This window comes from Dreissena polymorpha, chromosome 4, assembly GCF_020536995.1.
Source record: "Dreissena polymorpha isolate Duluth1 chromosome 4, UMN_Dpol_1.0, whole genome shotgun sequence".
NCBI lineage: Eukaryota > Metazoa > Mollusca > Bivalvia > Myida > Dreissenidae > Dreissena > Dreissena polymorpha.
This window is the reverse complement of record NC_068358.1, coordinates 28,055,969-28,083,101: the sequence shown is the minus strand read 5'-3', so window position 1 is coordinate 28,083,101 and position 27,133 is coordinate 28,055,969. Positions and strand designations below refer to the sequence as shown.

Here is a 27,133-nt window from a genome sequence, read left to right as displayed (position 1 = left end):
CAGATGACCCAAATACAATCCCAACCCAGATTTCATCAAGATAAACATTCTGACCAAATTTCATAAAGATTGGATGAAAACTGCGACCTCTATTGTCTACACAATGTTTTTCTATTATTTTAACTATTATGTGACCTAGTTTTTGACCTAGTGACCTAGTTTTTGACCCCAGATGACCCAAATACAATCACAAACCAGATTTTATCAAGATAAACATTCTGAACAAATTTCAAAAAGATTGGATGAAAACTGTGACCACTACTGTTTACACAAACAAATTGTTGACGGACACATGCACGCACATACGGACGCCGGACATCACACGGTCACATAAGCTCACCATGTCACTTCGTGACAGGTGAGCTAAAAATATCAAAACTACTCTCATTTACAGTATGTAAGTGTGCATTGAGTCTTTTGGGAGACATTACATACATGTGTATTTATCACCAGGCCAGACCAGCACAAGCTCTTCATACTGACCAGATATATAGCAAGGTTCTTTACATCTGCACAGAGCCAGACCTATTAGAACTGAAATTTTGCAATACTTTCATAAAATAAAGTAATCAAAATATGTTCTCTACTTTTTTACATAAATGAATTTACTTTTGGGTTATTTTAGGACAAGGTAGTATTTCTTTCTTAACATTTTTATTGACGACAAATGTTTTAAGTACCGGTATACTAAATAATTGTGTCAATAAGTCCTGACATGGCTTAACATTTCACATTTTAACCCAACTTACACAGTGTGATTTAAGATTGTGTGTCACTATAATTATGTATATTACATAATATATTACAGATATTGTCCCAGATACCAATCAAAGAAATATTCCAGATGGCAACCTTTTTAAGTGTACTGCGGCTAAAAGCTAAGATGGGATAACAGACTTTAATAATATATGATAACATACATGTACACCTCATATGACTTGATAATGCATTCAGTCACATGAAGTCAAGTACTGATAGCTCAAATCTTTATCTGTAAATTGTACAAAGGGACAAAGTAAAATATTAGTTGATTGATGACACCAGTGGATGATGTGTAATTAAGGCATAAATATTTCTATTGAATATTTATAATAAGGTGATCAAGATGGCTACATATTCTAAGTCAACCGTGGCTAGTGGCTCTGATTCAGTTATTGACTTTTGTTGTTTCCCCTGTTTAGAGCACAAAATTGACCAGTGGGCTGACTTTTACTGCGAAAACTGTCAGAAATTTTATTGTGCAAAATGTATTAATCTGCATAGTCCGTTGTTTGGGACACATGTGACATACGGAAGGGGAGACACAAGTAAGTGGCCAGTGGCCAAGGAAGTGGAGGATTTCCTTCAGAAGTGTGACCTTCATGACGACAAACATCTGGAAATGTTTTGTGAGGACCACAGTCAGCTGTGCTGCACTAATTGTGCTTTCCTAAATCACAGGTTTGTTTGACACATATTTGCTTAAAAAAAAAAAATTTGTCGTAAGAGACTATTCAATACAGCCTTATTCAGATAAATTTATTTCAAGTTCTTTTTTGTGAAATGAAATTTTATATGATGACTACACTGCAACGCCGATATATCGCGGACCGGTATATCACACTGTCCAATATATCGCGCTTTGCCTATGGCTCCCAAAAATCCGACAAGCATGATCACTAAATGACATGTTTAAATCTGAGAATTTGCTAACTGAAGCAAAATACCGGTTCTAGCTAGTATTAACACCCTATATTTCGCGGCTTACTTTGGCACGCAGTGAAGCGTGAAAAACAATTGTTTAGTGACAGTGTTGTATACACACGGCTGGAGTTGTTTTTAACACTTAAGAAATAACCAATTAGTGTCATTGCAAAGGTAATAATGGCAGTTTACTGGTATATAAATCGTTAAATTTTGGTACAGGTCATGAATTTCTTTGTTCTGATAAAAAGCGCGCGAAAATTGGCGTGTGTGTATTTATTTTGTAAATAAAAATTTCGTAGCAGGTACAACATTGAGACAAGAGCACCGCCTTGCTGGTGCAGACGGCTCATCTATTTTCTTTTTAAAGGTGAAGGGACTCTCATTTTCAATCACAAAGGAGGGAGGGGTGGAGTGAAGAGGGGTGCATTGTGTGGGGGTGTGGACATTTATTACATTATCTTCCAAAATGCAAAAAAAAGGGGGGGAAAAAATCGGTGGGGTGGGGGGGGAGGGTGGGGGGTGGGGGGGGGTGGGGTGGGGATTCTTGGGTGCGATGGTTGGACGGTATTTCAAACATAAAATAATAAAAATAAATATTTGTGTTTTTTAACCGTTTCAAAAAAAAAATGTAGGGGGGGTTGAGGTGGGGGGTATAGTGTGAGGGTGTGGTGGTAATTTGTGAGATGATTAAAAAAAAAAAAAAAAAAATTAGGGGGGAGGGGGATTCGGGTGGGGGGGAGGGGGGGTGGGGGGGGGATTCTTGGGTGCGAGGTTGGACGGTATTTCAAACATAAAATAATCAAATAAATAGTTTTGTTTTTTAACCGTTTAAAAAAAAATTTGGGGAGGGGGGTGGGGTGGGGGGGGGTATAGTGTGAGGGTGTGGTGGTCATTTGTGAGATGATCTTAAAAAAAAAAAAAAAAAAAATAGGGGGGGGGGGGGGATTCGGGGGGGGGGGGGAGGGGGGGGGAAGGGGGGAGGGCGATGGTTTGGGTGGAGTCTATTGTGGTATGTCAGGTAAGAGTAGTTTTTTTCAAAGTATCAATCAAATCTAATCATAAATAAAGAAGTTATGGCAATTTTAGCAAAATTAAATAATTTGACCTTGAGAGTCAAGGTCATTCAAAGGTCAAGGTAAAATTCAACTTGCCAGGTACAGTAACCTCATGATAGCATGAAAGTATTTGAAGTTTGAAAGCAATAGCCTTGATACTTAAGAAGTAAAGTGGATCGAAACACAAAATTTAACCATATATTCAAAGTTACTAAGTCAAAAAAGGGCCATAATTCCGTAAAAATGACATCCAGAGTTATGCAACTTGTCCTTTTACTGTACCCTTATGACAGTTTGCGAGTGTTCCAAGTATGAAAGCAATATCTATGATACTTAAATAGGGGTAAAGTGGACCAAAACACAAAACTTAACCAAACTTTCAATTTTCTAAGTATAAAGGGCCCATAATTCCGTCCAAATGCCAGTCAGAGTAACATAACTTTGCCGGAATACGGACAAAACCCCTCCCGGATAAAAACCCTCCCGTCATTTTCATAGGGAGCGGACGAAAACCCTCCCATGAATAAACATCGGCGGACAAAAACCCTCCCATGAAAAAAATGGGGGAGGACAAAAACTCTCCCATGAAAAAATGGGACCGGACAAAAACCCTCCCGTAAAAGAAACACTTAGTGTTGCATTCATTAATCCGATAGAATTACCCATTGTGTGTATTGTGTTTTCAGGGGTATGAATTGAAAGAAAATGTGTATCCATTTACTGTAAGCATACCGCTTTCTAATGTGCATATATATCCGATAATCCAATATAATAACAACATCAATTAAAACATAAAATGAGGCCATTTATACACAAGTGAATTTAAATTTAGATTGAATGCAATACGATACAGTGCAACGATTAATCGCGTCATATGCTCATTCATGCAAAAAACGTGCTTTCCGGAAAGTTTTTGAAAACTTTGCGAAAATAAAAGTAAAATTCTGTTAACAACTAACAATTCGTTAGCATGTAACTAATTTGTCTTAATTACTTATCTAATTTAGCTTTGACTGTAACGTTTTCAATTGCATTTTTGTAGACATTATATAAAGCATACTGTATTGTCAAATATGTCAATGATTCAGTTATTTAGGCCCACTAATCAGCTAATCATAACAATTAACTAGTTAATGGCATACAATAATATGTATCAAAATAGCAAACTGTGAATCTGCAACTGCGGACAAAAACCCTCCCGTGAAAGCAATTAAACACCGACAAATGTAATTGCTTCACACATTGTTGCATTCATTAATCCTCAAAATGTACTCAAAATAGCAAACTGTGAATCTGCAACTTCTTTTAGTTTTTAAGTAGTTTAATCACAGAATCAATTAAAAGCAATTAAACGCCGATAACTGTATTTGCTTCACACAATGATGCATTCATTAATCCGAAAAAAACACTCAATGCTGACAACATTTGTTCAAAATATCATACTGTGAATCTGCAACATTTAAAAAGCAATTTGTTTGTGTTAAGGCACACAAGTGTCTACAATGTTGGTTTTTGTTTATCAATTGATTATGCTTATTTGTCAATGTATGTAACATTATTCTGTCTGACATTCGGAAATGACCGATTTCGGATTAAAAATTCATAAATAATTGTTGAGTTGAATTTGTGGCTCAGATTTCACGGGAGGGTTTTTGTCCGGTCCCGTTTTTTCATGGGAGGGTTTTTATGTCCCCCGTTTTTTCATGGGAGGGTTTTTGTCCGTCCCCGTTTATTCATGGGAGGGTTTTCGTCCGGCCCCTATAAAACTGACGGGAGGGTTTTTATCCGGGAGGGGTTTTGTCCGGCATTCAACTTTGCCTGCACAGTCCCCTTACGATAGTTAATAAGTGTTGCAAGTATGAAAGCAATAGCTTTGATACTGTAGGAATAAAGTGGACCTAAACACAAAACTTAATCAAATTTTCAATTTTCTAAGTATAAAAAGGGCACATAATTCTGTCAAAATGCCAGTCAGAGTTACATTACTTTGCCTGCACAGTCCCCTTATGATAGTTAGTAAGTGTTTCAAGTATGAAAGCAATAGCTTTGATACTTAAGGAATAAAATGGACCTAAACACAAAACTTAACCAAAATTTTCAATTTGCTAAGTATAAAAAGGTCACATAATTCTGTCAAAATGCACGCCAGAGTTATCTAACTTTGCCTGCCCAGTCCCCTCATAATAGTAAGTAAGTGTACCAAGTTTGAATGCAATAGCATTGATACTTTCTGAAAAAAGTGGACCTAAACGCAAAACTTAACCAAAATTTTCAATTTTCTAAGTATAAAAAGGGCACATAATTCAGTCAAAATGCACGCAAGAGTTATCTAACTTTGCCTGCCCAGTCCCCTCATGATAGTAAGTAAGTGTACCAAGTTTGAATGCAATAGAATTGATACTTTCTGAGAAAAGTGGACCTAAACGCAAAACTTAACCGGACGCCGACGCCAAGGTGATGACAATAGCTCATAATTTTTTTTCAAAAAATAGATGAGCTAATAATTTAATTTCCATTAAAAGTGTCGCTGTAAATTTCAACTAAAGTACCGCGCTTTATCGCGAATTATGTGGCATTGAATTTCCTCTTAATAAAATATAATTCAAACACGCTGTATAGAAACCATTAACGCTGTTTCAGTTCCTTCATTAGGACTATTTATAAGGGTAAATTCTAATCTATGCACAATTATATTTTATACGTTTTTTACGGCAAGAATTCTTATTTTTAGCTGATTCGCGAGCGATCGTAGATGAAAATAAAAAATTATTTACATTTAGATTTTAATGATAAATACAGATATGTATGTAGTTATGAAAATGTTTATTGTAGAATTGGTTTGCAATTACTACTATACAAATATTTAGCAGCGCCGTATATAAAATGAAAACATTGGGGAAATTTGAGATTAACCACAATACAATTAAGTTAGACATTTCTCGAGATATATCGCGCGCCGGATATATCGCGCTCGCGATCTTTGGACCCCACCAACCGCGATATATCGGCGTTGCAGTGTAGTATTAATAATGTGTCTGTTAAAAATAGAAATCAGTATTAAAATGAAGATATTCCATATCTTATTACTTGAAAATAGCATTAAAAAACTACAACAAAAACACGATTAACGAAAGTTCATACATATTATTGCATAGTGGCAATTTAAACCACATACAAATATTTAAATATTAATTTCCATTTAGACAATGTGCTAAAGTAACACTGATATCCGAGTCAGTTAAAGGAACTCCACCAAACTTGCAGCAACTATCAAGAAAAATCCAAAGCATTCTTGAAGAAATCAAGAAACTTCAGAATTATTGGGATACCAACATGCAGTCTTTACAGGCTTCATACGACAAACAATTATATGCAATACATGACACACGCAAAAAAATTAATAGTATTCTAGACAACATTGAAAAAAACACCATGAAAGAGCTAGATGATAAGTTGGCCAGTCTGAAAGCATCTGTCAAGACTGATGCAGACAATAGCAGCAAACTCAAAAATGAACTCAAGCAACTCAATGACGCAAAACACGACATTGTTGATAAGGGAAAAGCAGAACTCACATTTATTGCAAGTAAGAAATGTATGGAAAAGATTAAGCAGTCTGAAACATATCTGAAGCAGAACTCGTTTCAGGTTGAAAGTTCACTGACATTCCAGGCAGACAGGGATTTTCAACAGTACTTGTCTAAATTGTCAGGTCTGGGGAAGATTGTACTCAGTACCAAGGAAACATTAGTGTTAGTTGATCCAGACCAGGCACTCACTGTACAAGGGAAGTCAGAGTATAATGTGCGCCTACAGAGTGATTCAGATAAGAACTGCTACATGTATATCAATGCCATTTGTGTTCTCTCTGAGGATCAGATCCTTGTTGCAGATACAAATAATAAAAGAGTTAAGCTACTCAATCATCAATACCAGGTGGTGGGTCATTATGATTTAAATGGTTTGCCATGGGACATGTGTAAAATCACACCAAGTGAAGTAGCTGTTTCTGTGGATGACACTAGGACACATGAGGTCCAGTTTGTCTCTGTGAATGGTGGGCAGCTGGTTAAGGGCAGGATGTTACAGTTTCAACATGCATGTATTGGTATTGCTCATATTATGCAAGACCTGTATCTCACTTCTCGCACTGCACTTTACAAGTATTCAATGAAAGGAGCCCTGTTGACTAAGTTGTATGAAGATACATCAGACAAGGCTACAGGTAACATTTGATGGATATATTCAGGTAACATTTGAAAATATCATATGAAATAATACAATAGCATTAAGCTTTATATATACATATTAACACAAAAGTCATTTGTATTTTACCTTTGCCAGTTTCAGGCAATTATGTTTGCAAATAACTGACATAATAATTTCACTATAAGTAAATGAAAACTCCTTAATATTAAAGTCCTTCCTTTGCTCAAGTATTTTCTTGCCTTTTTCATTACTGCATATGACTTTTTCATTGGTAAAGGAAATATTTTAAATAATTCCTCTATTATTATCATGTCAGAAAGCTCAGACTATGTACTCTAAACGTATAGAAATTCATCGGTATGAAATTTCGTGATTTAATAAAAAACAACTATTTCGTTGACACGTAATTTCGTGGATTTCAAATAAAAAAAAACAACTAATTCGTTGATATGTAATTTCGAGGATTTTAAATTTTTGGGGAAGACTGACCGTCATAATAATTAAACTTTTACTAAAACAACCAGAGTAATAACGAAGCATAATTTGCTAATCTGTATTGACAGCAAGACTTGAGGTTAATGTGAACTGAAGCCTGAACGTGTTGCCGATAATTGTCAATAAGAGGGATACAGCGGCGCACTTGTGGGTCCCCGCTCGCTTATTGCCATCTATGTTGTTTTGACAATATTAGTAATTCTCAGCACAATCGGTCCCCTAGTAGTAACAATTGAGTAATAAGGTCCCCAGAATACACGTGTGAAAACAGTTATGTCTCTTTTAACTTTAATTGGCACTTATTGACATATGTGATAAATCTGCAAACTGTTAATTTGACGATGTCACGTAAAATAGAACAATCATTGATGTACAGTTTCAATTCCATGCTTGATCTAAAATGTATTATTACCCAAACACTTATCAAGAAAACAACATATTGTATTAACTAGCATATCTCAATCTAACAATGTCTCTTTCAAAATGGTTGAAAACGGGAACAGTTCAGACACGTTCTCCTACTATAGCAGGATTGCCCAAACTGCAACGGCTCAGTCTACGACCTAATTAGCATTATTGACACAAGCCTCTAACGATTCAGTGGAAGAAATGGTTAATGGCCGTAAATGGAAGCGTATAAACAAGAGCTGTCACTAGGACAGCGCTCTCGACTATTCGAGTGCTTGACAGTATAACGTAAGCAATCATGGAGAGGGGGGTATAATGTGGGTGTGTGGTCATTTAATAGATGATCTTTCAAAAACAAGAAAAAACAAATATAAAAAAATATATATTTTATTTTGGGGGGTGGATCCTGAGGTGGAGCGTGGGGGATGGTTTGGGTGGAGTCCATTGTGGTATGTCAGGTAAGTGTTGTTTTGTCAAAGTATGAATCAAATCTGATCATACATAAAGAGGTTATGGCAATTTAAGAAAAATTTATTAATTTGACCTTGAGAGTCAAGGTCATTCAAAGGTCAAGGTCAAATTGAACTTGCCAGGTACAGTACCCTCATGATAGGAAGAAAATATTTGAAGTTTGAAAGCAAAAGCTTTGATACTTAAGAAGTCAAGTGGATCTAAACACAAAATTTAACAAAATATTCAGTTACTAAGACAAAAAAGGGCCATAATTCTTAAAAAATGCTTGATACAGTTGTCTGCTCTTGTTCATAGATTGGGGTCATGCTGGTAAAGAAGTTTGCAAAATATTAAAGCAAACTTTAACATAGATTTATCAATAATATGCATATTCTAAATGGAAAAAGGGCCATATTTCTTACAAAATGCAAGATACAGTTGTCTGCTCTTATTTATAGATTGGGGTCATGTTGGTAAAGAAGTTTGCAAGATATGAAAGCACAAGAGTTCCGCGGTCGGAGATGACCGCATTGAAGCCGGATTTTTGATTTAAATGACAGGAAAGTACCTTTCGTGTTTTTGTCAATGCAATACTTAAATTACTGAAATATTGTTCAAAGGTCAAAATGAAATGTAAGTACTTTTCAAGGCATGAGCAAACCTTGTGTTATGTTTTGAATGCATGCATATACATGAACAACAATAACATTTAAGGTCACAGTGACCTTGACCTTAGAATGAATGACCTTGAAATGACCAGTGGTCATCTAAGTGTGCTTGCAAACCTTCATGTCAAGTTTGAAGACTCTATGTCCAAGCATACCAAAGTTATAACAATTTTAACATTTTAACATTTAAGGTCACAGTGACCTTGACCTTCAAATGAATGTCATTGAAATGACCAGTGGTCATCTTCTAGTACTGGCCAATCTTTATTTCAAGTTTGAAGACTCTAGGTACAAGCATACCAAAGTTATAACATGAAATAAGAACTTTAACATTTTTACATTCAAGGTCACAGTGACCTTGACCTTCAAATGAATGACCTTGAAATGTCCAGTGGTTACTTACTAGTTCTGGCCAACCTTCATGTCAAGTTTCAAGACTCTAGGTCCAAGCATACCAAAGTTATAACAACTTTAACATTTTTACATTCAAGGTCACAGTGACCTTGACCTTCAAATGAATGACCTTGAAATGTCCAGTGGTTACTTACTAGTTCTGGCCAACCTTCATGTCAAGTTTCAAGACTCTAGGTCCAAGCATACCAAAGTTATAACAACTTTAACATTTTTATATTGAAGGTCACAGTGACCTTCACCTTCAAATGAATGACCTTGAAATGACCAGTGGTCATCTGTTAATCCTGGCCAACCTTCATGTCAAGTTTGAAGACTCTAGGTCCAAGCATACCAAAGTTATACCATGAAATAAGAACTTTAACATTTTTACATTCAAGGTCACAGTGACCTTGACCTTCAAATGAATGACCTTGAAATGACCAGTGGTTACTAACTAGTTATGGCCAACCTTCATGTCAAGTTTCAAGACTCTAGGTCCAAGCATACCAAAGTTATAAGAACTTTAACATTTTTTATATTGAAGGTCACAGTGACCTTGACCTTCAAATGAATGACCTTGAAATGACCAGTGGTCATCTGTTAATCCTGGCCAACCTTCATGTCAAGTTTGAAGACTCTAGGTCCAAGCATACCAAAGTTATACCATGAAATAAGAACTTTAACATTTTCGAGCACGCCGCCACCCCCGCCCGCCCGCCCGCCCCCCCCGCCCGCCCGACAACATCAATCTATAAGCCGAGATTTTTTCGAAAAAAATCCGGCTAAATATGTCAAGGGACATTGAAAATATTTGAGGTGGTACGCAAACTTTAACATAGAGTTATCAATAATATGCATATTCTAAGTGGAAAAAGGGCCATAATTCTTACAAAATGCTTGATAACACTGTATTATGTGAATTGGGAATAAGACATCAAACTGGGAATGGACATCATTTTGGTGATTTTCTCAAACAAAACTATTCATTTCATGATCTACATATATTTTTGTAATACATTATATATATTTAAAGCTTAATAAGAAATTTTCCATGACTTTTTCATTAACAGTGATTGAATTTGTATCATTTAAAGTGTATTTTGAAACCGTGTCCATGCACGGCATGGACACAGTTTCATTTCATGAGGATTTTTTGTTTAAATTAAAAAAAAATCCAGTTTTGAAGTAAAATCAATTTAAATGATGCTATTATATATGCAAGTATATGTTTTAATTATAATTTGTAAAACTAGATAAATGCAACATATAAAACTGCATACTATGCACTTTTGATAAAACACTATTTATTCCCAAATTGATGTCTTATTCCCAATTCACATAATACAGTGTTTTGATAAAGTTGTCTGCTCTTGTTTATAGGTTGGGGTCATGTTGGTAAAGAAGTATGAAAAATATGAAAGCAATATGTCAAGGGATATAAAAAATATTTGGGGTGGTACACAAACTTTAACATTTGAACGCTCATGCTAACGCTAACGCTGGGGTGAGTAGGATAGCTCCACTATATATATTTCATATATAATAGTCGAGCTAAAAATGTATAAATAATCGTTGGTACTTGAATTCGTGGTTCAGCGGACCAACGAAATCCACGAAAATTCGTACCACACGAAATTTAATGGTTTTACAGTAAGTGAGTAAATGTACTTATTTAGTGTATGTAAGACAGTGCTGTTCATTACATAGGGTTTCAGCATAATATAATCATCCTTGAATACATGATTCATTTTAAGAAAAATCATGCTTTATTAATGAACACAAATAGCAGGGGTGAATAAGTGTTAGAGTGTCTTTATTAACATAATGATTCTGTTTATAAGTAACTGCAATGATCCTACTCTCTTTACAGTATTGAAGTGTGCAGTGAGTCCTTCAGGTGACAAGATATTTATCACCAACAATTCCCATCACAAGGTCCTCACCCTGGCCAGAGATGGCACAGTTCTCCAAACCTTCACAGACCCAGACCTACAAGACCCATGGGGTATCCATGTGACTGCTCTGGGACAGGTGCTGGTCTGTGGAGAGTCATCCAGAACTATCATTCAGCTGGATGGGGAAGGCAAGAAGAAGCTGGCAACTCTTGCTACCAGGAAGGATGGTCTTGATGATACAATCTCAGTCTGCTTCAATAGGAGCACAGCATCCATCATTGTGGGACAATGGTCTAGCGATAACATCCTTGTGTTTAGAGTAAAATAGGTGTTTTTTCACAAGTTTCAGTACAAACATTTTGGAACATGTAATTTACATGAATTCTTGGCCACACCAAACTTGTATTCAATGTTACGTTTCATCACATAATTCACATGGATGATTTATTGTCTTGCCTACTAATGTCAAATCATGAATATGTTTGAAAACGTACATTTAAAATTAACTTTGAGAGCATGGATCTATTATTTAGTGCTTTGTTTCAATGCATAATTCTTGCGGGATTATATATTGTGTTGCAATACAATTTAATATGCGCTACCATCTATTGCTGATAATTATTTTTCCTTTTCAATCCCATATAATCAGTGTATTGTTTTTTTCTTGATATATATCTAAAAAATGAATAACATGTACATACATGATTTTTTTTTGTGGTTATGTTCTATAATATTTTTGTGTAATTGTTATGCACAGTAAAAAGAACGGCAGAGTGCAATTAAGGAGGGAGGTTTTACATTTTCATTGTATTATTGAACAGTCCCCATGTGTTTTATAATAAAATATATAGTTATTTAGATTGACAATTATGTATTGTACAGACTTTTTTAATGGTTGTTTTTAGATTTTACTTTTGTTGATTACAGTTATATATGTATTTACTAGTGTCATTCATGCTATCTGCCTTTACTGTTCACTATGTTTTGCTGAATAAATTAACTTTTAATTATGTTCACATGCCCCTTTGTCCTTTGCATTTTCTTCCAATCAAATATACAAATATTTGCATTATCTGTGTTAACTACATGAATAGACACTATTTTGTGTATTAAAGTTACATTTCCAAACACGTTGTATGACTCATATATGCCAGTAATTTTTTAAAGTTTATTTTACAGCCTGTGCTATCGATTTGGAAAAATAGTGTGATAATCCATGAAATCAGGAAAAAATAAACATTATTAATATGATTATAAATAACAGTTTTCCAATTCTTTATACGCGCATGTTTAACTGCATTTTAAACTTGTTATTATTAAGTGCCAAAGAATATTATTGCTTTATAATAAACTCAATAAGCCAACTAAGGAGTCTAACGGAAAAGTTTGGCATCTTTTAGGGGAAATTTTGATAAGAATTTTTGGATTTTTTTTCTTTTGCCATTCTGAAACAGCCTGAAAGAGGCTGTAATTTGGGACAAAAAAGATCACTGTATGCATTTGCAGTGCGTGCTTTATCAGTGGTTTTTGGGGTTGTGGGGGATGGGGCCTTTAGCCCTTACGTGGGGGAAATTTTACATGCGATTTTCCACTTAAGGGAAAAAATTGTGCCTGTTTTTTCCTTAATTGGGAAATATGTTAAGAGTCTTACTTTTACTGTGTAATGGGTTAAAAAAAACAGGGTTTTTTTTTAGAAAAAGGGGAAGACGCTGGACGCTGGGTAAAAGGGGAAAAAAGAGCGCGATAGAGACATATTTGGGGAAAAATAAAAACTGTTCATTTCAACTCTATAACTCACCTACAGACTTCAGGGGGGGTTTTTTATAGAAAAAGAGACATGTGTCTGACCTTTTTGTTTTTAAACACATGAACAAGTATGATATTAAAGTCAAAGTCCTAAATAAAGTTGCAGGGGTAGATCTAATAATGGGAAATGTTTTTAACTGGGGCCGGGGTACGATGTCAATATTGTGATTTCAATTTCATGATGAATGGGTAGATGATTTAGATCTGCTACAGTATTGGAAGGGAAAGGTGCGGCAGCTGCCGATTGTGTACTTTCACTTTCACAATGTTCTATGTGGATTACATGTACCTCCCAATCCTGCTGGGTTTCAACGGTTTTTGATGATTCATTCTTAAAAAATGCGTCGACGCAATTAATATTTTCCGAGTCCGAACGTTTTATTTTGTTCCTGTATGAACGCCAATTCTGAAACTTTTTCTGTTTTAACGTTTTTATCTTGGCTTTCACATAACCCGGATTAAAATTCGACTGGTTTCCGGTAATTAATTGACGAAACACCCTTCTCGCGCAAGACCGGAATCCAGTAAAATAGTCACATGATTAATACGATTAGTTGCCCGGTTTTCATGACGTAATTTAAGAGCTATATTTAGAATCACTGGTATTCCTAGATTTGAGTGTTCGTCGGGAGAGAGAGAGCGAGATCGTTGTACATGGTACAAATTGGATAAGTGTCGACTTCCCAAAAGAAATGTTAAATATTATATTTTGGTGAAAAATTATATTTTTGGAGGGGAAATTGTATTTTTAGGGGAAAAATTCTGGTAGGGGAAGATGCCGAATATCGGCGTCACTTTCTAAGTAAAAAAAAACCCTGAAAAAGACTGTTATTTTCTTAATAGATTAATGTTTCTGGTTAATTTACATTTCATAACTAGAAATGGCGCAGCAGAGGCCGACGCGTATCCCCACACCGCATGTTTCACCCAGGGGGAACCTCAGGGTTGGTAATGGGGCCATGCATAGTTGAGATTGACCGTATTGTTATAAGAGATGTTCAGTATCAATTGGAAGTGAATCGGTGTAGAAATGAAGAAGTTCATGTAAAATAACATAAAACAAGAGATGTGTTTGTTAGAAACATAATGCCCCCTCCTGCGCTGCTTTGATTTATTTCAAAAAAAATTATCATTGGGCAGGTTCATTACTTACCTCCCTTTAAAGCTTATTACGTCCCTTGGATTTGTTTTTTTGACCTTTGACCTTGAAGGATGACCTTGACCTTTCACCACTCAAAATGTGCAGCTCTATGAGATACATATGCATGCCAAATATCAAGTTGCTATCTTCAATATTGCAAAAGTTATGGCCAATGCACCATACCGGGGGCATAACAAGAGCACCGCATAACGGGTGCCACGCTCGGCTGCGAAAGCTTGTCAGAATTATTTTTTTTAGAGGTCACAGTGACCTTGACCTTTGACCTAGTGACCCAACAAGAGATGTGTTTGTCAGAAACACAATGCCTCCTATTGGGCTGCTTTGAAATAAAATTGCTATTTATCATTTGGCAGGTATAGAAATCATCTCCCTTTAAAGCTTATTACTTCCCTTGAATTTTGTCCAATCCAAGGGGGGGAGGGGGGGGGGGGGAGGAGGGGGGGGTCTCACAGTCAATTATGACCATGTCAGACATCACTGACAACCAAGGCCTGTGGTTTAAAAGAGCCAGAGTTGATTTCTTTTTCATAAAATTATAAATAATCAAAATAATAAATCTGTACAGTAACTGTGAAAAGAACTTCAATTCTTGGTAAGGAAATATAAAATAAGAGATTTATAATTATATAAATTACTTCCCTTGAAAATAATTGTCTCTAACAAATCTCTATTTTTAGTAGCAAATAATTAAAAGCCACTACCGTAACTGTGATTGACCACTCGAAATGTGCAGCTCCATGAGATACACATGCATGCCAAATATCTAAAGTGGCTATGTTCAATATTGAATAATTATCTCCCTTTTTAAAGCTTATTACTTTTACCGTAGACCGTAAAGGATGGCCTTGACCTTGACCTTTTACCACAATGTGTTTGTCAGAAACACAATGCCGCCTACTGCGCCGCTTTGATTTATTTAACAAAAATATATACGTGGGCAGGTCAGATAACCATGTCCATTTAAAGCTTATTACTTCCCTTGACTTTTTTCGACCCTAGACCTTGAAGGATGATGTTCACCTTGAAATTTTACCACTCAAAATGTGCAGATCCATGAGATACACATGCATGCCAAATATCAAGGTGCTATCTTCAATATTTAAAAAGTTATGGCCAATGTTAAGGTTTTAGCTCGACGCCTACGGCGGAGAGCAGACGTCGGACGGTGGATGACGAGCTGGCTATGACAATAGCTCGGGTTTTCTCCGAAAACAGACTCGCTAAAAAAAGAGTGAAAATCTCTGACTCGGCCCCTTCCCAACCCCCATAACTTTTGACCCAGGGGTCTGATAAAAATTCCAAATAGTGCAGGGTCACACATATGCTCATAGCTACCATGTGTGTAAGTTTCAAGGTTCTAGTGCTTATAGTGTAGGAGATAGTGGTCAGGACGGACGGACAGACGGCGGAGATAACCACAATATCCCCACGCTTTTCAAAAAGCGTGGGGATAACTTCTTGGCAATAACTGACTGCGGAATTGTTGCCATAATTTTCAGAATTAGAATGCACTGGTGATGCAATAAGGATTTCACTAAACTCAAACGGTTCTGTTGCATCATGACCATCTTGGATGGGACTGACTGTGGCTGACTTTGTCAGAGTGATCTCTTCTTGCTGCAGACTGAGTGGACTAACTACCTGGTCACTACACTTTGGTTTTGTGAAGAAAGATGTAATGACAGAGTTATTCGCACTTTTTTTTGGGGGGGGGGGGGGGGGTTTCGGTAGCTTTTCCAGTTGTGCGACATTATGGTGACAATTAACGTAAAGCTAGTTGAAAGTTATCGTAAATCGGCCAAGGGAGGTAATAATTGTCGTAAAATGTATACGGTACTGTACGGCGTGTACGGGATGGGAACCATAATTGGACGGGTACCAAACGTTGTTTTTTATGATTCCGAGCGAATTTGTTGTAAAATTCAATTGTTTTGAACTGTTTAATGGAGGGGAAAAAGCTTCCACTGGGGGAATTTTTCGGTCCGGAAAGGGGAAAAAACCAGCCTAGATTGCTGGGGAAAGACGCCGATATTCAGTAAGGTAAAAAAAAACCTGTTTCTTATTATTCAAAAACTGCCAAACCCATTTTGAATGGCACTTATAATAAAACAAGAGGGCCATGATGGTCCTGAAAGGCTCACCTTATACCAATAGGTACTATTGTTGGTTTGAAATCAGGGCTTTTTTATGATTTTATAGCCGCTGTTTGGTCATAGTCACAATGTCAACAAGAGGGCCAAGATGGTCCTAGTAATGAATACTGCCCCGACCACTGGCTGCCATGTTTTTTTCAGTTTCGAACTTGATCGAGGTATCATTTGGACAAATCTTCTGACCAAGTTTCATGAAGATCGGACAAGAAATGTGGCCTCTAGAGTGTTAACAAGGTTTATCTATAGCCAAATAATGAAAACTGCCCCGACCACTGTTTTTCAACAGACCGGAACCACTTTTGAACTCAACCAACATATCATTAAGACAAACATTTTGACAAAGTTACATGAAGATTGGGCATGAAATGTGACCTCTACAGAGTTTACAAGGTTTTTCTTTTTTTTTGACCTAGTGACCTTGTTTTTGACCAAGCATGAACTAGTTTCAAACTCGATCGAGGTATCATTGGGACAAATCTTCTGTCCAAGTTTCATGAAGATCGGACAAGAAATGTGGCCTCTGGAGTGTTTACAAGGTTTCTCTATAGCCAAATAAGGAAAACTGCCCCGCCCACTGGCGGCCATGTTTTTCAAAGGAACGGAACCCTTTTTGAACTCGACCAACATATCAGTAAGACAAACATTTTGAAAAAGTTACATGAAGATTGGGCATGAAATGTGACTTCTACAGTGTTTACAAAGTTATTCTTTTTTTTTACCTAGTGACCTAGTTTTTGACCCAGCATGACCCAGTTTCGAAATCGATCGAGGTATCATTGGGACAAATCTCCTGACCAAGTTTCATGAAGCTCGGAAAAGAAATGTGGCCCCTTGACTGTTTACAAACCAAATGTGGACGACGGACAGACGGACGACGGACAAAGACCGATCACAAAAGGTCACCAAAGCAATCAGGTGAGCTAAAAAGTCAGTCTGTTTTTTCCAAATCAAGTCCCTAAATTGTATGACCAATCATCACAAAAGTTATATGGCTAGGCCGGGAATCGAACCAGTGAACCCCGCTGTGTGCTCTAACAACTGAGCTAGCCAGTCTACTTTCCAGCTGTTTCCAGCAATACATGTATTTGCTTTTTCAATGTACATGTAACTAAAAAACTTACCGTGGTAAAACTGGAGAAAAGCAAGCAAAACAGAATGATATTTCTGGTTCCAAACCTACCTGCAAAGACATAGACAATTACAGAATACTTTCTGCTATGAAACCAGTATTGTTTCTGGTAAAATTTGGGAAGGAAAGTGACCCCATTCCCAATCTCAAAAAGTACAAATTTCCAAAATGACTGCCCACAATGCCAATTTAAGGATTCTAATAAACAAAATAAACATAAACATCAAAATTACATTATCAAGCTTTTTTCTTTAAACCTTTGCAAATACAATTTTAAAAACACTTCTATTCCCAGTTGTATATTATTTGCCAGCAAAAACACAGCTCTTATTTTCCCAATTTTAGTCAAAATAGAGCTGGATAGGGAAATAAACTAAATTTATTTTTATTTATTTCATTTCTTTATATTTTTATTTTTCGAAAACCTCCAATTATGAATTTTAGGCAGTCAACTGGGGAAAATATACACTTTTTAACAGTAGGAATGGGGTTAAAATACAGACCCAAATTTGACTAAAATATCCACTAAGCCATGAAACCTACCTGCTGTCTCAAAGGTAGCTGCTTCTTCAAGGACAGGTCCTCTAGGCTGGCCGTCAACTTGGCTACATTTGGGTCGGCCATTGAACACCTGTGGGGGCTGGTAGAGGGGTCAACACCCAGGGCGTGGGAGGGGGGGGGGGCTTGGGGGGAGGAACTAACCCTCCCTCTGGGGTCAACTTAGCGATACTTGTTGCATGGTGCAGAGCTTACATATTCTGAAAGAAACAAAAACATAAATAATTGTATGCATTTTTAAGTACAGTTTTTGTTTTACTTAGCTTGTACTTTAAATAGTTTTTCATGTAAGCTGCATGTAATGGCAGTATTTTAAACTGAATTGTTTTCTTCAAGTTTCGAGTTATATATTAAGCTAAAATATATTTTTCACTTAATTCATTTATATAAATTTCAATAAAAAAATTATCTTCATGAATAGCAATCGTGAACATGCAAACGTTTACAATCAATTCAATAATATTCAGACTTGACATACAAACACTGCAATCTGTTAATGTAGAATAGTATAATAGTGCCTGACGGTGTCTCATAGATAATGACAGATACCAAAACCCAAAGCAGATTTTATCATAATATTATGCATACATATTTTAGTGTCCCCGGATAATCAATTAACCATGTACCAAAGTATGATGAATCAGCAGTTTCTTATCAAATTAAATGAGAAACTTGATTGGTGTAATATTTGTTATTGAAGCAAATGCTAACAAGACATGATTTATCTCTTTGTTTATTCTTCTTCTTCTTCAATGCTAGTTTGATTTATTTTAATGTTTACATCAAAGATTTTTTATTATTGATTTCATATTTGCAATGTGAATAATAACAACATAACCATGTCATGCATGAATATTTTTAATAAATGAAATAATAAATAACAACATATGTAAAAGTTGTTGTTTTAAATGTACACGTTATTGGCTTGATGACAAAAAATTGAGAAAAAATGTCAATTTCTTTGATAAATTACATAAGAAGTACAGTACACTCCACGCGTTTTCCCCAAAAAAAACGCGCTCCCTCCGCGGGTTTTTTCTGCTAGCGAGTGTTCACGCGGCGTTGGAAGAGCGAGGTGAACTCGATAAAACGCTCGGCGTTACGCCGCGTTCGCTTATTCCCGCGGCGTGTATTACTTTAGGCTAGTCGGTAAATGCAGACACTTTCCGTTCTTATCAGTGATCGTCGCGCAACGCCGCGTTAGCAGTGTGCTACTGGGCATGCCAAAAAATAAAAACATTGTTATAATAAATTGTTTAAATACTGTAGTACATGTATAAAAAAGATAATTGTATAGAAAATTAATACGTATAAAAATTATGTTTTTAATTCACAGGTATGTCTACAATATGAATTAGTCTAATATAATACATTTGACAAATTAATATTTAAATCATAACACATATGACACAAGAATAATGTTCCGTAAAATTTCCAAATGAGAATAATAATTAGTAATCCGTAACACACTACGATTTTTAATTGTTAACACGACGTTTACAAATGCTTCCAATATACAGTCATCATGTATATATTTCCCGACAAAAGCGCGCGAAAATTATGCTGCAATGTACAAGGTCAAGGTACAATGTATACTCCTGCAAAGCGTGCGTGTATTGATTTTTTTTATACAAACTTTGTAGCGCAGAGAACATTGAATTTTGTTGATTTCGGTTAAAAGTTTCTTTGGTATTTATTAACGAAATTATATCGCGAATAAGTTGATATTTCCTCTAAAATAATTTCAAATCGAACACGCTGAATCTTTAGCGGAACTGGATTTTAAGTGTTTGACGTTATGAAAACACGCAAAGCTTGTCTACTGACCAATTGTGTAGACTGCTGTCTTCGGTGTTTTGACAAAAGGGATTAACATGTGTGAATGTCACTCTGCCGATTTGGTCCATAATTACTGGTAAACATTGTTTAGAATGTCGACGCAACAAGAATACAACTGTGAATATTAAATGCAATTATCAAGTCAATAGTTACCACCTTTTAGCAATCAATGGAATAACCTACAAACAAAGAGAAAATCAATGCATTAGCGAGCAGAGAATTGACTTTGTTCCGACAATTAAAACCATTCCTTATGCATTCGTTGAACGTGTTCACTTGAGTAAGTTATGCCTTTAGACAGGAAGCGGCTTTTCTTTGATTACGTCAAACTGTCAATTCACACAGATTTGCGAGATGTTTAGGGTCCTTGGTCATTTGTATACATGTTCAGTATAGAAAATCACCTGCTAACATGAAAACTTTGGATTAAATTATCAAAATAAAAACAATGTTGCAAACTGTGTTTATATTAATTGGTAAGTATTAGTTAAAAGACGACGTTTTGTGTGTCGTAAATCAACGAGTTTTCTATACAACAACAACTACTTCTACAACCACGTCGGGATCGATCTATCTTGGTTGTTTTTTAATTGTAAATATTATACTACATGTACATGTATGTACTTGTAATAAATGTAATTTTATTTGAAAATCAGGAAGTCAAACAAAATTAAATTGATCGTTATCTCGTAAAACGCGGAGTTTCCCCCGCGTTGCCAACGCCGAGGGCCGCCGCGTCGGCTTATCAGTTTTGCCGATCGTTAACCGCCGCGTCCAAAATCATGCAAACGCCGCGTATAGCGGGATTTTCTTAATCTCCCTCCAGGTCAAAACCCGCGGAGTATGGAGGGAAATTGGGGAAAACGCGTGGAGTGTACTGTATAACATCTGAATGTGACCTTAATTTTTTTCTTTTAACAGACTATATAGCTTTAGGAAAAAAGATATTTTTGCTGTAAGTGGAATATGACCCAATAACTCCTATAAAATAACCCGAAAAAAGCTTAAAATATACATAAGCAGAATTTATCTGTCGACACTCATCATAAACTACAATACTTACATTCATTTTTATAAACCATATGGAAAAAAGTCCATGGAAAATATTATTTAACCTCCCCTTAAATTTTTTTGGCATTAGCCAATTTCACGTTCTCAAAAGGTCTCTAAATTCATATTTGATCAACTAAAATAAACATTTCCTATTGATACAAACTCATAGTAATGGCAGTTAAAGAACCTACATGTTGTATAAATATACGCTGATTGAATCGAACAGCCACTGTAAAAACTCTAAAAGTGTACCAACACTGTTTACACTTGTCAAAAATATTCAATATCGAGTTTTAATCAATTCCCACTTTGATAGGTGTTGGGTCCTCTAAAGCGGCTCTTGAAATTCAATATTTTCAATGGCCCATTGATTATTGTTTACTTTTTGCACAAGCATTTTTATTATCTATTATACTCAGAATTCAACCAGGGGTCCTATTTGAAAAAGTATCATGCCAGAGATATGGTGCTCATTATCTTCAAAACAGATATTTGAAAAAAAAGAGTTTAAACATGAAATTGTTCAAAGAAGAATCAGGCAAACTGAAACTATGGGCAGTTATCGGGTTTATGCATGAATCAATGGGCAAATGTGTTCAAACATTGTGAATCTTTTGCTTTTGTTTCATTCATTGTACACCTATGTTTTATACCAAATTCTTTGAAAAAAACAACAACAAGAACAGCACAACTGGTAAATAAGATTCAAATAAATTCAAGAAAATGATAATACAGAGTGAAAATGGTAAAATTGTTAGCATGTTTTAATTATGTAATTAAAACAATAGCAAGAAATTCCATAACTAGTCAAAATAACGCAAGTTTAGCTCATAAAAAAATTTGTATTCTGTAAAGTCGGAATAAGACATCAAACTTAGGATGGACATTATTTAAACTTTTAGGAGTACATGGATTCTTTTAATTCCAAAAAATCTTTTTTTGCAGCCATTGACTAACTTGGGGAATGACAGAGGAGCCCATTATGCCATGACACAAAACTGTGGAAATATCCCTGACTGTGACAGTGGCATGCCCAGACTTAAAGGCAATTTCCTGCATGCGAAAAGTTGATTCATAAAGATAGACAATTAAAAACCCTATGAATGCAAAAAAAAGCATCACCTTAGCCCTGTAAGGTGAACCAATATCATCAGTGTTTTTTTCCACCATTTTGGGAATATGGCTGGGTCACTTTGGGATTTGGGAAAAATCATTGTGTTGTGACTTAAATTGGGAAATTAGTGTTGTGTTTTTTTGCTAAAAATACTTAAAAATTGATAATTTCAGTGTGTTCAATATATTATATTAACTTAAGGTTCAACTTATAAAGCTGGATGAGAGATGAACTTAATGTTGAGATCTAAAAACATAGAATTTTCAATTGGGAATTTTGAGGTTTCATTTGGAAAAAACATTTACTTTTTTTCCATTAGGAATACCGCACCAAATTCTTACCAAAACAAGGGACAATATTGTCACAAAACCAGGTTTTCAATTTGAAAAACGTCTGATAAAGTGAGACAATTCCAAATGTGCATTGTTACGCCCCTTGTATCAAATTCAATCTATTTTTACTTGTGGCGACCTTGATTTCAATTTATAAAAAAAACTGATGAAGAGAGACAACTCAAAATGTGCATTGTTACTGATTATTCATAGTTCACGCCCTTGTTTCAATATATATATTTTTAGGTATGGCGACCTTGACCTTGGAGATATGGACGTATTTCTTTCGTGTGATACACGATCCAATGATGTTGAACAAATGTGCCAAATGATTTTAAAATCTCACAATGAATGACATAGTTATGGCCCAGACAAGCTCATTTATGGCCATTTTTGACCTTTGAACTCAAAGTGTGACCTTGACCTTAGAGATATCGACGTCATTATTTTGCGCGACACACTGTCTAATGATGGTGAACAAATGTGCCAAATGATTTTAAAATCTCACAATGAACGACAAAGTTATGGCCCGGACAAGCTTGTTCCGCCCGCCCTACGACATTCGCAAATCTAATAACCAGGTTTTCCGATAACCAGTTTTTTCCTTCGGAAAACCTGGTTAAAAACAACACAGGTCATCATGCTTATACGCAAGAGAATCTGTAATAGAGAACTTTTGTTTCGCTTTATATTTTACTGTATGATTGGGCAAGAGAAACATGATATACCATGAAATTGGGAAAATTAACATTATTAATATGATTATAAATAACACTTTACCAATTGTTTATACGTGCATGTTTAACTTCTTTCTAAAATTTATATTATTAAAGCCACACACCTTGAAATAAAGTACCCGTACATGTTAATCAATACATATTAGGGCTGCAACAATATACCGGTATATCGGTATATATCGCAATACGCAATCCGCATATTGTATTGCAATATGATTTTCATCATACCGGTACGAAAATTTTACAAAAATTCATTCACATTTCGTCCAGAAAAGCCATCCGAAATAATAATAAAAAGGTAAACAAAACAAAGCAGTGTAAATTATTTTTTACGTAAAAATAGCATTCTAAAAAGTGTATTATACGGAGTAGTGTTGTTACATGGGAGCATTCATTCGATGCTTTTGAACAGATTATCGTTGAATTAATTTCGCACAGCTGTAAATGTTTCGTTCGATTCTGATTTGAGCATTATTTGTAATCCGAATTTCGGAAACACGCTTCCAAATTTGAATGCTAACGCGACAATAAAAAATTATAGCGTCAAATAAAAAGTGCTTTATCCTTTTTCTCAATAAAAAGCGCGCGAAAATTATACAGACATGTAGAATGTCGCATGGAAAGTATGGGTGTATTTTGTGTTGTATACAAACGGGAACATCACGTCAGCTGAATTACGCGTGTTCAGTGGGAAAAACGCCCCGGTTGGACGTTATTTCATCACATCTTTAAATAGTAACAATTGCAAAAATGTATTTGATACTTAAGAAAATTTGCGAATGTTTGTGTTTCTTATTATTCTTGAGCACATTGATAGTAAATATTGAATTTGCTTTAAAATTGGAATTTATGGGATTATCGGGTAATTGGCAAGTTATAATTTTGGTACAAGTTAGCAATTTATTGCGATATATTGCAATACGGGTTTTTGAACTGACAATATATTGCAATACGGTTTTTGGCGTATTGTTGCAGCACTAATACATATAGATGCAAGTTGAACGTGTGCAAAATTGTTTTTAAATCTAAAGTCTTGTTAGCAAGTAATTAATTATTTATTTTTAATTTTAAAACCGAAAGTAGGTTTTCTATATACGTATACATACATTTTCGACAAACACGATTATTTTTAAGTTTTAAGCGTAAAAAAGACGGATTTCTACCTTGTAACCACCATATATATTCTAATTGAGATACAAATGTAGATACAATTAAATATATAGCCTAGTTAGCAAGTCATTCTTTTGTTTTTCAAACATTACCGCTTTAAATCCGAAAGTAGGATTTCTAGACGTATACGTCCGTTTCGACAAACGCGTTTATTGTTAGGTTTTAAAGCGCAAAAGAGACGGATTTTTATCTTGTTACCACCAGATAAATTCTTATATTGGCATAGATAAAATATGTTTCTTATTTATACTTAAATTTACTATACGATGAATTTCATTTCAAGGTGTATGGCTTTAAGTTCTAAGGAATTAAATTGCTGTATAATAAATTCAATAAACCTATTATTGAGTTTACTGGAAAAGTTTGGCATATTTTCTGGTAAAGAGCCTTTTTTACTTTTTGCAATTGGTAAACAGACTTTAAGAGGCTATATTATTATATGCAAACAAATCACTGCTTAGGCTGAATCTGTTCTGTGTCATCAAACAAGTATCAGTCATCAGCAGGGATCATATTTTTTTCGGTTTTGTCGGTCCTAGACCGATTGGGGTCATGAAAGACCGATTGAAAATCCCAAACAGTCGGTCCGATTCTGTTTGCTTTAACAATCCCATGTCATGAAATCGATTACACAGTGTACATGCTAACACACCCTAATGACATTCTAATCTCGATTAGATGTGATAAACCATTCGCTGCAGTCTCTAAACCGGTCAGGGCCGGTTTATTGCACGTCAGACCAAGAATCAAAGACTTGTGAACAGCGGATTAAAGACGCATCCGAAAAGACGCGTCTGAATGCACGCGCTGTAACTAAACGAAACATGCCGATACATTTTCCACCAGCGTAATTATATGGTAATATAATTATGAATGAAAGTGGCGGATCTGATCGACAGAACAGCCGAAAGTTATTTTTATGGGCGGAACTTCACATAAAATAGTACGCAAGAAAAATAATATACATTGAATAAATCTTTAGTAAAACTGTGTTAGAATAGAAATAATTCGTGTACTTTATACTTTGTTGTTGAATAACTCACGACCAGAAAATTAGATGCGTGGTTTCAAATGCTTCGCTCTCGTGATTATATCCCTACGCATCTAAACTATCGGACGTGGGTTATTTGACAACAAATTATTTCTTAATTATTTGGTTTGTTGTTGTCAGTAGCCAACCTCCGCACAGACATTTGTTTGGTTCAGTTCATGTTTGTAAGATATTATCGAGTCGACAACTATTTAAAACATCGGTATATACTTACACAGGTTAATAATATTGACAACGATGAAAAAAGTCTGATAAAACAGCACACAAAACAACAATGAAATACCAAATGATAAAACCAGTTGAGAAAACTCGTTTCGTTTTTAAAAAAAATGCCTAAGGGAATTTTACTTGTACATGTATTATACCACCTTCATGAATGGCAAAATCAATGGTATATATTTTAACGTAATTTGTCATGATTTCGGATACACATTTTCGGATACTTTTCCCCATTTATATCTGGACCGATTGATGTTGCGGGAAAATATGATCCCTGGTCATCAGTACATGTATTGTCCTATGGACGTGGCAAATGTTTTTTTGTCAGGACCCAGGGGTTTACCTCGCTTCATTGGGAAGAGGCCCTAGCCTATGCAATTTGGGAAGAAATTGCTCATTTTGGGAAGAATTCTCGCTTAAATTACTGCTTTGGGAAATGAAAAAGCTGGTGGAAGTTAGGATTTTTGGGATTTTTGCATGATTTTAATGAAATTTTCAATTGGAAGGTGCCTTAAATAGGCCCCTGTTCTATAAGTCTGAAAACCCCGACCGGCACTTTCTAATTAAATATATGTCTGATTTGCATTTCTTGAGAGTTGTCTCAAATATCATGGCGCATTATCATACCTGCGTTTTTATTGGCTATTTTTTTCAGTCAACCAATCACCTTAGAAAATGCATCCCATTCAGGAGTTACCAAATATTGAAATTCGAAATGGTGAAAACAGTACTGTTTTAATTGTGTTCATTGATATTTTTTAGATATTTTTAAAGAAACACAATTTTTTAGTGTTAATTGTGTTCTTCAATTACAGTAAACACGTAAACCCTGTCTGTTTAACTTTATTTTGCATGTAAACTTGCCCAAACGGATGATTGCAAATTTGATACACTTTACAGAAGATATATTACAAATGCATATTTCATGTAAATATTCTTCATTAAACAAGCATTGAAGTTTAAACATTATAAATGGCTGAAAATGAAAGTGTCAAGTAATCAATAATCGTTAAATATAAAGGGATTGAATTTTGCAATAAAAGTGATAAATGGTGACATTTATTGAAAACACATGCCAAAAACTATTTAAAGTTGCTCAATCGAATAACACAAATTAAAGATTACGGCAAAGATTTAATACTTAAACCAACTATAATATTTCAATATATGGCAAATAAAATGTACAGATTTCACTTCTTATTTGTTTGGACTTAATTAAACACTGTAAAACTTAATGTCTGTAAGTAATTAGACCTACCTATATTACTTTCAACAGTTATCAATTCTATTAACTTAATGTATACACGATACCTATTGTCCTTTAAGTATATCTTTTAACAACAGTTCATTTGCAATGTCTTTATTCTTTTTACTTTTATACATGTGTACTACTAAATGAAACTAAACTTCTAAAAACAACTTTGCTTTTATGCCTTAAAAACTATGTTTAGATTTAATATTTTTCTTAAAGTAATAAGCCTAAACCATACAAAATAAAAGAGCTTAGTTCTTGCATTGTACACGGAGCAATAATCTTATCCCAACCGT

The 27,133-nt window shown here is 35.2% G+C and overlaps 2 protein-coding genes across 8 annotated transcripts in view; one reads left to right on the top strand and one right to left on the bottom strand.

The window, feature by feature from the left end:
- The window catches only part of LOC127877774 (tubulin monoglutamylase TTLL4-like), a 98,571-nt gene that overhangs the window by 54,379 nt on the left and 17,059 nt on the right, over positions 1-27,133 (bottom strand). For all 5 annotated transcript variants that reach the window (XM_052424002.1, XM_052424003.1, XM_052424004.1 and 2 more), the window contains exon 2: positions 18,056-18,270. The gene's annotated coding sequence lies outside the window, so the exon portion shown is untranslated. The remainder of the gene's footprint in view (positions 1-18,055; positions 18,271-27,133) is intronic.
- On the top strand, positions 988-12,390 carry LOC127877779 (uncharacterized). 3 transcript variants are annotated; one of them, XR_008048605.1, is made up of 4 exons: positions 988-1,440; positions 5,945-6,966; positions 8,765-8,866; positions 11,238-12,390. XR_008048605.1 is itself a non-coding variant. In XM_052424015.1 (3 exons), the coding sequence occupies exons 1-3, from the start codon at positions 1,106-1,108 to the stop codon at positions 8,800-8,802; spliced, it is 1,395 nt and encodes a 464-aa protein (XP_052279975.1). In that variant the 5' UTR covers positions 988-1,105; the 3' UTR covers positions 8,803-9,096. The 3 variants fall into 3 exon arrangements, 2 of the variants coding, with proteins under 2 accessions (XP_052279975.1, XP_052279974.1); XM_052424015.1 differs by lacking the exon at positions 11,238-12,390 and having other exon boundaries at positions 8,765-9,096; XM_052424014.1 differs by lacking the exon at positions 8,765-8,866 and having other exon boundaries at positions 992-1,440.

Coding starts and splice junctions, on each gene's coding strand:
- LOC127877779 (XM_052424014.1), top strand. CDS start 1,106: ATGGCTACATATTCTAAGTCAACCGTGGCTAGTGGCTCTGATTCAGTT. Junction 1,441..5,944: donor TGTGCTTTCCTAAATCACAG/GTTTGTTTGACA, acceptor ATTTCCATTTAG/ACAATGTGCTAAAGTAACAC. Junction 6,967..11,237: donor TACATCAGACAAGGCTACAG/GTAACATTTGAT, acceptor CTCTCTTTACAG/TATTGAAGTGTGCAGTGAGT.